Genomic DNA, 17,176 nt, shown 5'->3' on the forward strand with positions numbered 1-17,176 from the left:
TGGAGACTTCTTATTAATTATGAAAGCTCAGCCTATATCTTAGGCTTATTTCTAACTAGTTCTTATAACTTAAATTAACATGTTTCTATTAGTCCATGTTTTGCTTTGTGGCTTTTTTTTTCATTCTTATGTCCAACTTCCTCCATGTCTTGCTGACATCTCCCTTTTGTGCCTAGGTTCATTTTGAGAGTCTCTCCTTTTCCTGGAAGTCCTATCTATCTCTCCTGCCTAGATATTGGGAATTCAGCTTTTTATTACACTAATCACAGCAATATATCTTCACACAGTGTACAAATATTCCACAACACAAACACTAAGACAACTGACCTTTTGAAAGTGATTTTGATAGACAGCATGCAGGCTTATCAGCCATAGATTTTAAAAGAAAAGTCCATCTAAACAAAGATTTCTATGAGTTATCAGTAAAATAGTAAAGTATGTTTTAAGACAATTATTAAATCTCTCAAATCAAGTGATTGCTATTTATTAATGCTCTTTTCTCTTTGGCAAATGAGCACTTACACAAAGCATGCTCTGAAATATTCCCAATGGTCTTGTGTGATATGATTTGTGAGCTGCCTTGCCACAATGCTCAGCCATCAAGAATGGCTAGAACTTGCCTGGATGTTGGTCAGCATAAAAACAGTCAATGAAAAATGTGTCTTCTTTGACATTCAGGGACAGTCCTAATGACTCTGTGCCCTCTAAAGGCAGCTGCATTTTTCAGGTCTAGCCTGATTTGTTCCTCTATTTCAAGGCTCTGTTCACATTGAGGGAAGTCACTGTAATCATTCTGTGAATACTTATATCATATTTATCGGTAATACCCAAACACTAGAAACCATTGGGATGTCCTTAATGGGTAAATGGGATATATATCACAGCATAGCCAGATAATGGCGTACTACTGACTGGTGAAAAACTTGACATTTGACTCACATAATATAAGGGAAGAACCTTAAAGTAATTGTGCTAAGTGCTGCTTTCCTGACAAGATTGTCTGTCCACTGAGAAGTAATTAGAAAAAAATAAATGCCACTAGATCAATTGGGAATGCGAGGGCCAGAGAGTATCTTAAAGGTAGGACATTGTGTAATATACATGAGGTTTTGGGTTTGATTTGTAGCATTGAGAGGAAGGAGGAAGAGAGAGAGGAGAATACAGCCCTACATTTATAGAGAATACAGAGAATGTAAACTGCTCTGTAGAGATAAGAGATGCACGTTTTATTGAGAGTGTATATGCTCAGTGACAGAAGGATCTGGAATGGGACAGTGCATGGATGGGCATGAGTTCTGAGGTGATGAATATGCCCATTATCTCGATTATGGTATTGGTTCATGAATATATACATAAGCTAAAATAGAAATTATACTTTTAAATGTACACAGTTTGCAATACAGCAGTTGTTTTCAATGCAAAATAAACCATTCAGAAGATAAAACATCCACTGGTGCGCTGGCAGTCGATACTTTACAGGATGGATTTTTGCTTGTTTTACAGGATGGATTGCGATTCTGGGTGCCATCTGGTTGCTAATTTTAGCTGACACTCATGACTTTGAGATCATTGTGCACAGAGTAGAATGGGTGACTCTCCTCTTCTTTGCGGCACTCTTTGTACTGATGGAGGTAAGACTGTGGAACTCTGGCTGTGTGAACTTCCACTTGATTTTGGGTTTCCAAAGTGAAGCCTAAGGCTTTGAGTCTTTGTGCATCTTCACTGAATGGAAAATGATGGAGGTTAATGTTAAGGTGACCAGTGTATTTGATCTCAGTCATTTGAATGCTTCTCATAAAAACCCACTAATTTGGTTGCTATTTCTTTTCTTTTTCCTCAACTGTTTTTTGTAACATATGAATTTATTTTAATTTAATTTGTTAATAAAATATAGCATTTGCTCAAAATTAAGACTGGAGAAAAACGGCTTGCTAGAACAAGTTCATTGGGCAAAAGGAACTGACTTAGGCTGCACAATGTTGAGTGAGTACTGTGTTTGATTGTGACTGTTACCAAAACATTCACAATATGTATTTTAATCTTGAGACATTGTTTATAAATGTGTGCCTTCCTCAAACAGAGAGGAAGAAAAAATAACTAACAAAAATACTACTCACCAAAGGGTTCCCGCCTAAGCACTGGTTCATTGTATCCCTCATGTTTAACCTGCATTGTGCTTTCACTTTCTAAGGCAGAATTATTTCCCAAATTTCTAAGTAATGGCTTATTTGACTCCTGGAAATATGTTTTTGATTTTTTTAAAATTATTTTAAAAGTTAGCATACAAAGTAGTGGCTTTTATTATGACAATTTCATGCACACATCATACTTATTTCTTACTGATCCCCCTTCTGCCACACCCGCCCGTTTTCTCTGCTCCACTTTCACTAGACTGTTTCCATCTCCCAAACAGTTCTCCCTTCTGCTTTCATGTCCGATGTATTCTGTTAGGCCCTCCCTTCCAGCCCTTCCTGACAATCTCCTCCTATTTTCACTTATGGTCCCTCATCTACACTCATGACTCTCCATACACACATACATGAAAAATTAAATCTAGATTCCACATATGAGATAAAACATGCAACAGTTGTCTTTCTGAGTCTGGCTTAAGATGGTTTTGTAATGGTCTCCAGGCCCATCCATTTTCCTGCAAATGTGATCTCATATTATTTTACAGCTAAAAACTTTCATTTTGTGTCTGTGATTATATATCCATTATGTGAATCTCTGTGTGTATGTGTGTATGAGCACACACACACATCTGTTTATGGACATCTAGGCTGATTGAGTGTCTTAGATGAAGTCCCTGTGAATGGTGCAGGAGTAAACACCAATGTGCATGTATATCTGTGGTATGTTAGCTTAGAATTCTTCAGGTACGTATCCAGGAATGGTATACCTGCATTGTATGGTAGTTCTATTTTGAGTTTATTGAAGAATATTTCCCAAGTCCCATAGAAGCTATGTAAGTTTATATTCCTACCAACATTATATAAGATTCCTCTTTCCATTACCACCATTTGTTACTTGGTTTATCAGGTGTTGGAGAATTTCATGTGTTTTGATCCTATTCACTCTCCCTATCACTTATCACTTTAACTTTGTGTCCCCTTTTTTTCTCTTATTGGCTAATTTGTGCTACCCAAACATTCTTTGATGTGTGGTCTTTCACTGGAGCATGGTTGACTTACCAGGGGCTACATTCTTAGAGAAAACTGCACATTCCATTCCAGCAGATAATAATTGCCAATACCACCTCAAAAATCTGGGATTTGATTTGGCTTGTGCTTCCACAGGTCTTGTGCATGGTGTCACAACTGCTGTGAGTTAATATGTGGAGATTCCCTGTTTCCTGTAGTCATCCATAACCTCTTAGACTCTTTGTACCTCCTCTTCTTCAATGGTTCCTGAACCTTGGGGTGAGGGATGCAGTATAGTATTTCTTTAGGGATGGACGTTCTGCTGTCTCTTATTCTCTGCACCTGTGTTAATCACCATCTACTGAAGGTAGAAGCTTCTCTGATAATGGTTTCGATATGCATTGATCTCATGGGATAATGATAAGCCCCAGGAGTCAGTTTAATACTATGTCCATTGTGCAGAATAATAGTAGTAAATTATGGCCTGTGACCCATGACCTATCTAGCCATATGCTCTTAGCCTGATAATGGTGCTGGCTATGGATTTCATCTTATGGAGCTGAACTTAAATCCAAGCAGAAAGTGATTGGTTACTCCCATAATGTTCATGCCACTATTTCCCAGTGGGCATGTCTTGCCCGAGTTGTTATTATGGTAGTTCATAGGGTTCACACTTTGTTAAGATGATTACTTACATCCTCTTGTATCATGCTTAGCATCTTTCATCACTATGAATGCTAGTCAGTAGTGATGAAGCTTCCAGGCCAATTTGAGTTTGATTCCTCATGTACTCAAGCATGTGGTGTCTTTGGCAATAGGGTCTTCCTGTCAAGTTATTGAGGGTAACCAGGAGCATTGGCAATAGCCTATAATGTTTAGGGGTCTTTGATACCTCACTAGCCAACAACTCCTAAAGAGGTAACCCGTTCCCAGTACTGGGTCTTTTATTTGTTAGCTTCTGGTGTCTGATAGGAAAATTGTTGCTCCATTATGGGGAAACTCCATTTTAATCCTTGTTATGCATGTGTATAGATGTATTTTAGAAGCTTCTAAGTAGTAGGTTTCCATATTAGTTTTCTCAAGTCTTTTTTTTCCCCTGAGACAGAGTTTCTCTGTGTAGCTTGGATGCCTTTCCTGGAACTCACTCTGTAGTTCAGGCTAGCCTCGAACTCACAGAGATCCGCCTGCCTCTGTCTCTTGTGCTAGGATTCAAGGCGTGTGCCACCACTGCCCGGTGTCTTTGGTGCTTTTTTTCATCTCTCTTAGATTCCCTCTGTTCTCCCTCAACCACCACAATCTATCCCTTCCTATTTCTTGTCTCTTTTAACTCATTATACCAGTGCATTCTGTCTTCCCTCCCTTGAAAGCCCTTCCCCACAGGCCCTTTTTAATTTCTATATCTCTATGGGTATTCCAAATAAAACACACACATCTAATCAAAGCTAACATCTACAATTGAGCAAAAACATTTGAATTTTGTCTGTCTGGGTCTCAGTTACCTCATTCAGAATGACTGTTTCTAGCTCCATCCATCTACCTTCTAATTTCATAATTTTATTTTTTCCTAATAGCTGAGTTTCAATGTTACACTGCCAATTGTCCAAATATGCCATATTTTCATTGTTCATTCATCAGTTCGTGTGTATCTAGACTGTTTCCATTTCTTGGCTTTTGTGAGCACATCAGTAAACATGGATGAGCAAGTATCTTTGTAATAGCATATAGAGTCCTTTGGGTACATGCCCAAGAGCGGTATATCTGAATCATGTGGTAGATCTAATTTTAGCTTTTTGACAAACTTCCAACTGATTTCCACAGTGGTTACACAGTTTAAATTTCCTCCAGTGGGGAATAAGTCTTCCCTTTATCCCACATCTATGCTAGCATTTGTTGTAATTTTTTCTTGATGATGGCAATTCCGACTGTGGTCAAATAGCATCTCAAAGAAGTTTTATTTTTGTGTTCTGATGCTCAATAAGTTGAAGATTTTTTTCCAGGTATTTATTGGCCATTTGTAACTCCTTTGAGAATTGCTTTTTGAGTTTACTGGCTTATTTATTGATTGAATAATTTATTATTTTGATGCTTAATATTTGAAGCTATTTATATATTGCAAATATTAACTGCCTGTCTGATATGTAGTTAGCCAAGCTCCCCCCCCCATTATGTATGCTGTCTCCTCACTTTGGTGATCATGATTTTTCTGTGCAGAAGCCTTTTAATTTTGTATAATTCTTTTCTTCAATTCTTGGGGTTATTTTTCTCTGCTATTGGAAACACTTTGGAAAAGTCTTTGCTTGTGCCTGTACCTAGAAGTATTTTTGTGCTATCCTCAGCAGTATCAGATTCTCAGGTCTTTCATCAAGGGTTTGGAGTCATTCCGAATTGATTTTGTACAAGATGAGAAAGACAGTTTTAATTTCCCCCCTCTACATGTGGACATTCAATGTTCCCTGAAGTATTTGCTGAAGAGGCTGTTTTTTCTCCTTTTATGTTTTTGGAACCTTCGTTAGGAGGCTATAGCTGTGTGAGTTTACTTCTGGGCACAGTGTTTTATCCCATTGGTCTACATGTCTGTTTTTGTGATAGTACAGTACAATTTTTGCTATTATGGTTCTATAATACAATTTGTAATCAAGTATTATTACGTCTCCAGCCCTATTCTTCCTGCTTCATCATGCTTTGGTTACTTGGAGTCTTCTGTCTCCCATGTGAAATTTAATATTTTTTCCATTCTATTGTTAATATTTTGATGGGGATTGTATTGAACCTGTAGATTACTTTTAATGATATGACCATTTTTACAATATGAAACCTGCCAATCTATAAACATGAAAATTCTTTGCATCATCTAGCAGGTGTATTTAACCTTGTTACATTGGAACATGAAACCATTCACAAAGTATACACTCAAGAACTGAACAATAGAGTTATAAACCAACCAACCAACCAACCAACCAACCAACCAACCAACCAACCAACCAACCAACCAACCATCTCATAATATTTTAAGTAATTCATGATTTTGTGTTAGGCTGTGTTCATTATTATTTTTTGCCATATACATTTCTGGGCCATGGCTGAACACATTTGATTCTGTCTTAAAATTTTCATTGAAGATGTCTTCACATTCTTTGTAGGTTATTATTATTATTATTATTTTAACTTTTATTGATTCTTTGTGGATTCTGAGCCCACTCATCTCCCCATCCCCTCTCATCTGCCCTCTGCCCTTGCAACCCTCATCAAAACAAAACCAAATTTAAAAGAAAAACCAAAAACCAAGTAAAATGAAGAAACAAAACAGAGAGAGAGAGAGAGAGAGAGAGAGAGAGAGAGAGAGAGAGAGAGAGGAGAATCTTGTGGAAGTTGTAACATGGCCTGCTGAGTCACACAGTGTAATCTTTAGTCCATTCATCTTTACTTGTAAGTGTCCATTGCCACAAGTCATTGGTCAGCTTCTGCTACAATAATTGGCTCACACAGGGGCTCCTCTTAGATAGCTTCTTGTTGTCCTGTGTCACGGGGATCCTGCTGTTTTGGATCTGTACCTTTATCCCCTTCACCTGCTCCCACAGTTCATAGATGAGGTGGATATTGGAGTGGGACAACTTATAGCCCTGGTTTTGGGCCTGGGTGGTAGTTGGGTTGGTCAGCTTGCTGGCTTTCCCTCATGGTCACTGCCTGGGTGAGCTCTCTATCACTTCTTTGCCTAGCCCACCCAGTGCTGCCTGAAGCAAGGAGCGGAGCCATTTCTTCTACTCTCAGGTCCTCAGATCCAGGTCACCCACACTCAAATCACCAGGGCCAGCTCTACTGTGTCGCTCAGGCGAAGGACAGGACCTTCTCTTCCAATAGCTGTAGAAGCGATGGGGGGCGGGGGAGTCAACTCTCCTGTTCTCATTCACCTCCGCCTCCCCCCCCCCATAACAGAGTCAGCTTTTGTGTGCTCCCTAGGCAGGGTGCAGGGCCTGTTCTCCTGTGCTGCAGCTGGTGAGGGGCAAGGCTAGTTCTCTCACTCTTCTGACCCCAGGGCCAGCTCTCTTGCCTGCCACAGGTAGCAAGTTTCGGGAGGGGAGGGCTTCTTTCTCTCACCTGTGCCCCTGCAGAGTAGATGAGGTTGGGCTGGCTCACCTGCACCCTGACAACAGGTCAGCCCTAGTGTGCTCCCCAGATGGGGTGCAAAGCCCACTTTCTTGTGTGCTGCAGCCAGTATTACTGTCTCTTGAAGATACATTGAACATGATTTATTTCTGATTTCTCTCTATATGAGTTAATTTTGGTATATAGAAAAGCTACTAATTTTTTTTTTTTTTTTTTTTTTTTCGAGACCGGCTTTCTCTGTGTAGCTTTGCGCCTTTCCTGGAACTCACTCTGTAGCCCAGGCTGGCCTCGAACTCACAAAGATCTGCCTGTCTCTACGTCCCAAGTGCTGGGATTAAAGGCGTGTGCCACCAGCGCCCGGCTGAAAACTCCTAATTTTGTAAGTTTATTTTATATCCTGCTACTTTTCTAAGTGTTTTTAGTTTAACCACATTTTTATGTTTAACCATATCTAAGAGTTTTCTAGCAGAAGTATCAGGATCTTTTAATTATAGGTTCATTTCTCTGCAAATATGGATAATTTTAATTTTTCATTTCCTATTTATATTCTTTTTTTATTTCTCTCACTTTTCTTATCATTGTAGTGAAGACTTCAAACAGCATATTGATAGGAGTGAAGAGATGGGTTATTTTTCATTTCAGAGTTTAGAAGACATGGTCTACTGTACAGAACACTAAAAACCAAACCAAACCAAAAATAAACAAACAAACAAAAAGCCCCCCCAAAACCCTAAACAACCCAAAGAATTAAAACAACAAAAAGTGGGCCTGAGATCCAAACAGACACTTGTCAAAATGAAAACACACACACACACACACACACACACACACACACACACACACACACACACAAAGGATTGCTAAAAAATACCTCAATAAGTGTTCATCAACCTTATTGGGCAATGCAAAGATCAGTTAAACAACCAACAGCAAATACTGGAGAGGATATGGGGAAAAGGGAACTGTCATTCATTATTGGTGTGATTTCACTGGTTCAGCCACTCCTGGAAACCAGTGTGGAGATTTTAAAAACAACTAAAAATACATCTATCATATGACCCAGCTATATCACCACTTGGCATATACCCAAAAACCATACGTACTTACAGGTATTTGCTCAGTTATGTTTATTACAGCTCTATTCACAATAGCTAAATCATGAAAACAACCTAAATGCCCTTCAATCAATGAATGGATAATGAAAGTTTGGTGCATATATACTATGAATACCATTCAGCTGTAAAGATAAATAAGATCATAAAATTTACAGACAAATATATCTAGAAAAAGTCATATTGTGTGAAGTACCCAAGTCCCAGAAAGACTCATGTTACATGTTCTAGCTCTTCTGAGTTTCCTAAACTCAAATCTTCAGATTGTATATATAATAACTGCAGAAACCAGAAAAGTAAAAAGATGTGTGTGTGTACGTGCGTGAGTGCCTGCTTGTGCGTGTGCACATGTATGTGTGTTTGTGTTTGTGTTTGTGTGTGTGTGTGTGTGTGTGTGTGTGTCCAGATCTGTGTGGCAGCAGCATCTAGAGGGTCTGGGGGTAGAAGTAGAGATCCTTTGATTTTTTTTTTCCCAACTCTCCTGGAGTGAGGAATGCAATACAGAGCTAGAAACTGAGGAAGGTCAGTGGTCTCTGCCTCCTAGAACTGTGTCCTGTCTTCATACCTCCATCAGGCTAAGCCTGTGGTAGGGGGATAGGAAATTGGTTGTGGTTCAAATGCCAGTACTCTCATGAAGATTTAAGAGATGCCTTTGTTACATACATCCATAGGACAACTTCTAGAGACATTAATGTCTTAAAAATAACTTCATTGTCATGACTGTTTTGTTCCACTGTGGTCATTCTGAAGCCAAGCTCTCCACATCCCTTCCTTCTGTGCCTGTTGATTTTCTTGTCCCCCATGCTCAAAGACTGGTGATTTCGAAGAGGGAATCATTCCTAAGCAATCACTTCAGCAGCTAGTTTTTCTTCGAGAGGTGTTTATGAGTTTAATCATGTCAACTCTGATATAAGAAAGTCCTCTGTAGTGTGGTGGTTTGAATAAGAATTGCCCCCATAGGTTCATATACTTGAATGCTTGATCACCAGGGAGAGTGGAACTGTTTGAAAAGATTACAAGGATTAGGTGTCACCTTGTTGGAGTAGGTGTGGCCTTGGTGGGAGTGTGTTACTGGGGATGCGCTTTGAGCTTTCCAAAGCCCATGCTAGGCCTAGTCTCTGTCTGTCTGTCTGTCTGTCTCTCCCTCTCTCTCTGTCTCTCTCTCTCTACCTGCAGATCAGGATATAGTTCTCAGCTACTTCTCCAGCACTACATTTGCCTGTCACCATGATCTCTGCCATGATGATAATGGACTAAGCCCCTGAAAATGTAAGCAAGCTCAAATTAAATGCTTTTTTTTTTTTTTAAATAAGAGTTTCCTTGGTCAGGGTCACAGCAAGAGAACAGTGACTAAGAAATGTAGCAAAGCAAGCCCAGTCACCAAGAGTGTTTAAAATGGACCTGGAATATTTCAAAGATTCAATGGTCTTTCTGGGGCATTTTCCCCCATGTGGGGGTAATATATACAGTTTTTTTTGGTATGGGTAAGTTTTCCAAATTGCCATTTATTTCCATATTTCTTTAATTGCAATACCCAGGGCTTTGTCAGATTAGTAGACCATCCATTAGGAGCAGATGAGATCCCCTGAAACTGGATTGTGCCTGCTTTACCCACAATGCCTACCACCCCTTGTCCAGTTGTGAGTGTGAAAGCCGTGATGGTTCTGTGAGAAGAGCTGTGTGGTATTTGCTTTCTTGGGTGTTTAGTGTGGATTGTTTTAGATTTTTTAAATCCTTCCCCCCCTGCATATCTTCTTTATAGCTTTATGGTATTTAATAACCTACAATTGATTTTTTAATATTTTTCTCCTTTGTCTGTGCCAGCCTAGTAATACTGGAGCCAAACTGAGCACAATCACTTAGTTGCCTTGCCATGAAGGAAAGGCTGTAATGTCTCAATTTCTTCTCATTTATATTCATTACTGTACTGCAGCATCCCAAGGAATCAGGCAGCTCCTGCACAGAAGCACGGGATGAGGGAAGGTGTCTTTGATGTCTATCCAGTGGTGTAGATTCAGGTAGAACTGATTATCTTCATATTAAGAAGTCAGGATGTAATTTTGTAAAATTTAGTTAGATAGATGTTTTTAGACTTTTCTATCCATAATAAGAACACAAAATATTTTCCCTTAGGGGGAAAACACTAAGTGATTTAATCTGTGGCTGAAATTAATTTAAAAAAACAAACAAACAACAGTTCAGCAAAGATTCTGTTTTCTCTTAATTACAGAGAATTCTGAACAGCTGTTGGTCAGCTATTAGTCAAGAGACAATTCTGGCACAGAAGCCAATAAGATGGTTTTCTAACTGTAGATGAAGAAAGCACTTTTGCCTCAGTTTCCTTATTGTGACTCAAGGCCCATCAGAATATTTTAGTCTATTTGTTGATATTCAGTCTTCTGAATTCTTTTATCATCAGCAGGAACTGAGTTTATTATTACAGCATTAAAAAATCTGACTAAACATTGTATGGAATATCATTTTCCAGAAATTTCTGTGATTCTTCAGCTTGAGTAGGCAAACACATGGGAACCGAGGCTCAAACAAGCGTGTACCCAGTGTCACCTTGAGGAAGCCAGTTCTGATACTTCCAGTCCAGCACAGGGTGGGGTGGGGGAGCCCAGCGCTCACTCTGAGGACATCCTACCACCAGGTAATGTTTACTGGGCCGAGGATTTTCACAGAAAACGGCCTACGGTGCTTTTCCTATACTGGAAGGATGACCTCGAGTTCCCTGTCCAGAGCTCTGGCTCCAAATCCCCATTCAAACTGACTCTTCAATCCCTTCCTATATTTTGGGGGTTCTCTACCCTTTCCTGCCTTTTAAACTGGAGTTCTATAGAGCATATTTTAGAGCTAATCACCATGTGTCCTCTGCTCGCAGCTCGGAAACTCTGAAGCACAGAGGGTCAGAAGGACTCTGACTAACCCTTTTGAACATGTTTGCATCCACAAAACCATGTGCTTACCCAAGTCCACTTGCAATGTTGGCTGAATGGTGATCTTCTGTTTTACTGGTTCTTTTGGCAGTTACTTGCTGAATTCATCTGAAATGAGGAGCCGTTAGTCCTTCTCCTTAACTTGTTTGTGCTGTTTATTTATTTAAAAAAATTTAAATTATTTTTGGTTTCTCGAGACAGGGTTTTTCTGTGTAGCTTTACACCCTGTCCTGGATCTCACGCTGTAGACCAGGATGGCCTTGAACTCACAGAGATCCACCTGGCCTGCCTCCTGAGGGCAGGGATTACATGCCACCACCGCCAGGGGGTCATTTGGTTTTTGCTGTGTTCTGAGTCCACACCACCACCTGTTTTGTGGTTCTATTGTTCTACTTTTGGCAGTTTCACGGTTCTTTTGACATCCTAATCAGTTTTCAGGCTTTTCCTTATTTTCTGGCCACAACACAGCATTCCTGATGCATTTTGAGTGTTACCTTCACTCTTCTTGGAGTCTGCTGCTCTTAACTCCTGTTACTGGAGAATGTGGTACTCCAGAGGTGGGGGCTGGACAATGGGTACTCGAGCTGCAACATGGCTGTTGCTGATTTCCGGCTCTCTCATAAATATGGCCAGATGTTCTCAAACCATCCTAGCACACAACCATGTGAATTTCTGTGACAGTCTCTCTCCGAGCGTGTTGAGCCTGATGGGGCTCATTGTTGGTTTTTTTGGGCGCTCTTATCCTGCACGGAAACGTCACAAAACATGACAAAATCCACTAACAAGAGTTTTATTAAGATAAGGGAGAGGGACAGATGTGCTCAAGCCTGTGGAAAGACATGTGAGTGAAGTGGGCCCGGGAATCATGGCGCCAGCTTATAAAGGCTGGGCTGCGCCTACACACACAGGTCCATGTGGCTATTCCACGCATGTGCGTAGATCACATGGTTGCGCTGCGTGCTTTATACAATCATGAAAAGCCATGGGGTCCTGGTCATACGAGATGTTTTGACCCGGAAATGGCTAGGCGGAAGTGACTAGGTCCCGCCAGGCATGTGTGACCATGCCCAACCATGGGGGCGTGTTGTGAATCCATATCATCTCAGATTCTTGTTTATTTTTTTTTTTTTTAAAGGCGGATGAGTGGGTATGGGGTATCGTTTCTCTCAAAGACTGCTTCCTGCTGACTGTTGGACGTCAGTTGGCTCTTGGGGGGGATGGAGAGGGGAGCTTCTGAAGTCCTGGGATGATGGCGGGCTGTCCTCCTTTGCTCTGGAGCTGTCCATCCTTCGTGGTGTGGCTGAGAAACTTTTGTCTGACAAGATACTGGCGACATAGAAAAAAGCTTAGAGAGAAAAGAATCACTATTTTATTTTTCGGAGCTGACATTTATTTGAGGTAGATTTGGCCTGTCCAGATGGAGACATGTTTAAAAAGTGGCTGTGAGAGAATTAGTGATTATTACAGTGTTTTAGTACTCTGCTTAATTTTTTACCTGAGACAAGCTTTATTGGAGGTAGTTTATTTGAGGCACCTGCTCCCTTCACTCAAGGCTCCTCAGATTTCAGGCCATCACCACAGGTCTGCCTCTGGCTGACCTCATTGCGTCATGTGCTCACTTACTAGCAGAGTCCTCCAGTGACCGCAGGACTGCCAGTTCACGCTCCTGTATACAACAGAACCATCACCCCAGTCAAAACTCGGTTGTACAGGATTTTGTTTTCCAACATTTCTTAGGATAGTGACCTTCTCTGTGTTTTTCATTGTGGACTTGTTATGTGTTTGTAATGCTGGTTGAGGATTTGTGAAGTAAAGCCATACAAAATAGCCACAAAGACAACCACTTCTTCCTCATGAGTACTACCCTGTTCACTTCCTTTCATTTTTTTAACTTTTTTCATGCCTTTTTGTAAATGGCTCATATAACTAGTTTCTAGTTTATTCCTCTTGTGTTTCTTGTACAAGTAAGTAGACATTGATGTTTTATAAAATTCTCCTTTTTATTACATGAAAGGAAATATGAAGTATACAACTTTTCTCATTTTACCTTTCAAAACCATAACAGTCTTGGAAATCAGTTCTAGTCGGTTCACAGAATTCTTAACTATTTCACAGCTCTGTGTACGCAACATAGTGAATATGCCATCGACTCCCTCTTTTATGGAGGCGTTTAGGTTGTTTCCAAGGTTTTATAAGCCAGAAGTACTGCTCTGTATGGTGATATTTTATTTGTGCTGAAATGTGATTGTATTTGTATGTTAATAAAGTTGCCTGGGGTCAGAGCTAATAACAAGTCATAGCAAAAGTCTGGCAGTGGTAGCACATGCCCTTAATCCAATCACATGGCAGGCAGAGTCTGTGTGTTCAAGGACATAGCAGCTTGGAGACACACGCCTTTAATCTCAATACCAACCATAGAGACCTAGAGGTCTGTATAGACAGGCAGTAACAAGGAGGTCATGTGGTTGGGTTTACAACCAGTGAGAAGGCCAAACAGAAAGTCAATAAAAAGACAGACACACAGGAAGTAGGTCTCTTTCTGAGGGGAAAAACGGCAGTGGAAGTGGGTGGTAAGAAGGTGGTCTCAGTCTTGGTTACTGCTTTCTGATCTCTGGGCTTTTAATTCTGCATTTGGCTCTGTGTTTCTTATTTAATAAAATCGTTTAGAATTACATGTACAGCTCTGGACACATTTCCTTTCAAGTTTTCTTATTTTTAAATTAATTGTGTGCCTGTGTCTGTGTAGGTATAGACCCATGAGTGCAGGTGTCAATGTTGGACAGAGGCATTGGATCCTCTGGAGCTGCAGTGACAGGCAATTGTGAGATGTTGTAGGAGGTACTGGACACAGAACTCAGGTTCTCTGCAAGAGCAGGAAGTGCTCTTAATCACGGAGCCATCTCCAGCCCCTCGGCTTGCGTTTCCTCAGTTAGTGAACTGACATCTTTTTCCTGATGGAAAGCCGTTTTCACACCTTTTTTGTGATGTGCATTCATGTCAAATTCTCCATTTTTCTTTTCTTCCTGAGAGGATCTTGCTTTCTCTGCTAGGTTGGCTTAGAACTAGAAATCTTTCTGCCTCAGCCTCCACATATTGCAGCCTCCACAAATGTGACCACTACACCACACCTGTCTTGTTTTCCATTTTCTATTGAGTTTTGTTACACGATTTAAAAAGTTCTTCACTTATTAAGGAGCAGAGCTTCTTCGCTGTGATACATGCATGCTGCGACTCTCTTCTCCCAGTTGGACAGTTGTGTTGTGACTTTGCAAAGTGCTTGTCATTTGTTTTTGTTATGCAAATTTCAGACCCCTTTATTTATCAAATTCATGAATTATGCATGTGGACTTTTGTTTGTATTTAGCAATATTTTATGGATGCCCAGACTAAAAAGGAAATTATCCATTGCTTAGATGTCATTATTTTTACTGGTAATGCTCTGACTCATTTGGAATTCTTGTTCTGCTTGGATCCAATTTTATTTCATGTCCAAATGAGTTCCTCATTGTCTCAGTAGCACTCACTAAACAGGACAGTTTTATTGGGAGATCTAGATGCCACTTATGTGTGTACTGACTTTCCAGATAGGAGTGACCTGTGATCTATGTGTCCTGTGGTCTGCTTATCTACTCATGTACTGTACAAAGCTGTGTGAAAATTTTGGTTTGCTTATAATGTTTGGTGGGCTTAATTATCCCATAGTTTTTCTTTTTCAGTACATAATTTTGCATTCTTCTTTTTTTTTGGTATCAACTTATCTAACTCAACCAGATAGTTTGCATATATTCTTGGTTAAGATTGCATCAAATTTAGAAATTAATATAAAGCAACTACTGTGTATTTGTTTTTTCTTCCAATCTAAGAACAGAATGAGTCTTTTTGTCTATGCTCAAGTCCACGTCGATGTCTTTCAAGAATGTTTTAAAATTATGTTGTATAACATTTATAGATGTTCTGTTCAATGCATTCTAAAACACAAATCTTTGTTTATATCGTGCACATTATTCTTTACCAGCATATTTTCTTAGTTTACTGTGTGAAGACCCTCATGTTTTTCTCTGTTACACTAGAATGGAACCTAGGGCCTCACACTGCTAGTCAAGTCCTCTATTACTCAGCTCTCAGCTAGAACACCAATTTTTGAAGTTAGATTGTATATTAGTTACTTTTCTTGTTAGTGTGACCAAACATTTGATAAGAAGCAACAAACTTCCAGTGACATTAAGCAGAGTAAACATGCCCTTTTGAAAAAGGAGTAACAAGGGAATTGTTACTCTTGTAACAAGTAGCAAGGTGAGATTGGGCCAAAGCAAGACCGAGATCCCACAAGGCAAACACAAACCCTGCAGCTCTGTGTTCCGTATTGGCTCTTGGTGGCAGTATCTGGGTTCCAACCAGCTTGTGTAGTCCTGAACCTCCCCTTCCATTGCCTGTGGTGGATGTGCCCCACCCCCTTCTCTCTCCATCTTGCTCCAGTTGGTGCCTGTAGCTTTTTCTCAGCTTGTGTCCTGTGTTTCTCACCTCTACGATATCCTGTGGCATCTGGTACAACTTATGCTTCACCTTCACAGCTTCACACACAGCCTCCTCTAGAACTCATGGAGGAAATCCAAAACGGCTAGAGGTGGCCTGGCTTCTGTAGCCCTCCAGAGCCCTGGTGCTGGTTGTGATGTCACCCCTCACACTTGCTCTGTGTATCTGTAAAACCAGCACTACATGGATGATGTTGACTTCACTGTCAGCTTGGCGCCTTCAGGTCACAGCTCCACATAGCTTCTGTGTGTTTACAAAGAAGGGTGAGCCTGGGAAAACACTCCACCAGGCAGATGTTCTCTCTCTCAAGTGACTTTGCATTGTCATGCTCTGGAGTTCCTGACGTTTGGATTCTTGCCCCCAAGGCGCGTTTCCTGCTGTCACGGGGTCAGTCACCACTACATACTTTTGCCCACAGCTGAACCTGGGTCACGCTCTTTACTCTGTCCTACCACATGCCATTTGCATCTTTTTCTTCACATTCTGTTCTCTCTCTCACTGCAAATCTGGGTAAACCCAGGAAGCAATGTAACCAGGCTGCAGGCTGATTGAACGCGTTTTAAAATTTCTTCTGTCAATAACTTAGTCCATTCCTTTTGAATTCAATCATACTGAAGTTTTTAGGACATAGATAGAAAACAGTCAGATTCATAACACACATGGATGCCAACCCAATTTCTTTCTTTTTTTTATTTAATTATTATTATTATTTTTTACATTTTACATACTAACCCCAGTTCCTCCTCCCTCCTCTTCTCCTACCCACTCACCCTCCATCCTCAGAGGGGGTAAGGCCTCCCTTGGGGAGTCAACAAAGTCTGGCATACCAAATTAGGCAGGACCAAGTTCTTCCTCCCCGCATCAAGGCTGAGCAAGTTATCCCTCCATAGGGAATCGGCTCCAAAAAGCCAGTTCATGCACCTGGGATAAGTCCTGGTCCCACTGCCAAGGGCCCCACAAACAGATCAAGCCATATTCAGAGGGCCTAGTCCGGTCCCATGCAGGCTCCCCAGCTCTCAGGTCATAGTCTGTGAGCTCCCACTAGCTTGGCTCAGCTGTCTCTGTGGTTTTTCCCATCATGATCTTGACCCCCGCCCCTCTCTTCAACTGGACTCCAGGAGCTCAACCTGGTGCTTGGCTGTGAATCACTTTTGATAGAGGGTTTGTTCTCCCTCTGAAGCTTCATGAGCTTGGCTTTCTATCTGCATTTTTCTCGGCATTTGTGTTAGTTTTATGTGGCGTAATGTTATTCATGAAGCAGTGCTGTTTACCGTGTTAGGAAAGCCACAAGGTATGACAAAACACACGATGAAAGTTTATTAGGAGAAGGAACAGAGGGGAATGTGCT

At 40.7% G+C, this 17,176-nt stretch overlaps 1 protein-coding gene across 1 annotated transcript in view; it reads left to right on the plus strand.

Moving 5' to 3' along the window:
- Oca2 (OCA2 melanosomal transmembrane protein) overlaps positions 1–17,176 on the plus strand; it is a 274,614-nt gene that overhangs the window by 131,500 nt on the left and 125,938 nt on the right. The window contains exon 19 of the mRNA XM_076565552.1: positions 1,504–1,631. Within this exon, the coding sequence (XP_076421667.1) occupies positions 1,504–1,631 (128 nt within the window). The remainder of the gene's footprint in view (positions 1–1,503; positions 1,632–17,176) is intronic.

Source organism: Peromyscus maniculatus, chromosome 1 (genome assembly GCF_049852395.1).
Source record: "Peromyscus maniculatus bairdii isolate BWxNUB_F1_BW_parent chromosome 1, HU_Pman_BW_mat_3.1, whole genome shotgun sequence".
Classification (NCBI taxonomy): domain Eukaryota; kingdom Metazoa; phylum Chordata; class Mammalia; order Rodentia; family Cricetidae; genus Peromyscus; species Peromyscus maniculatus.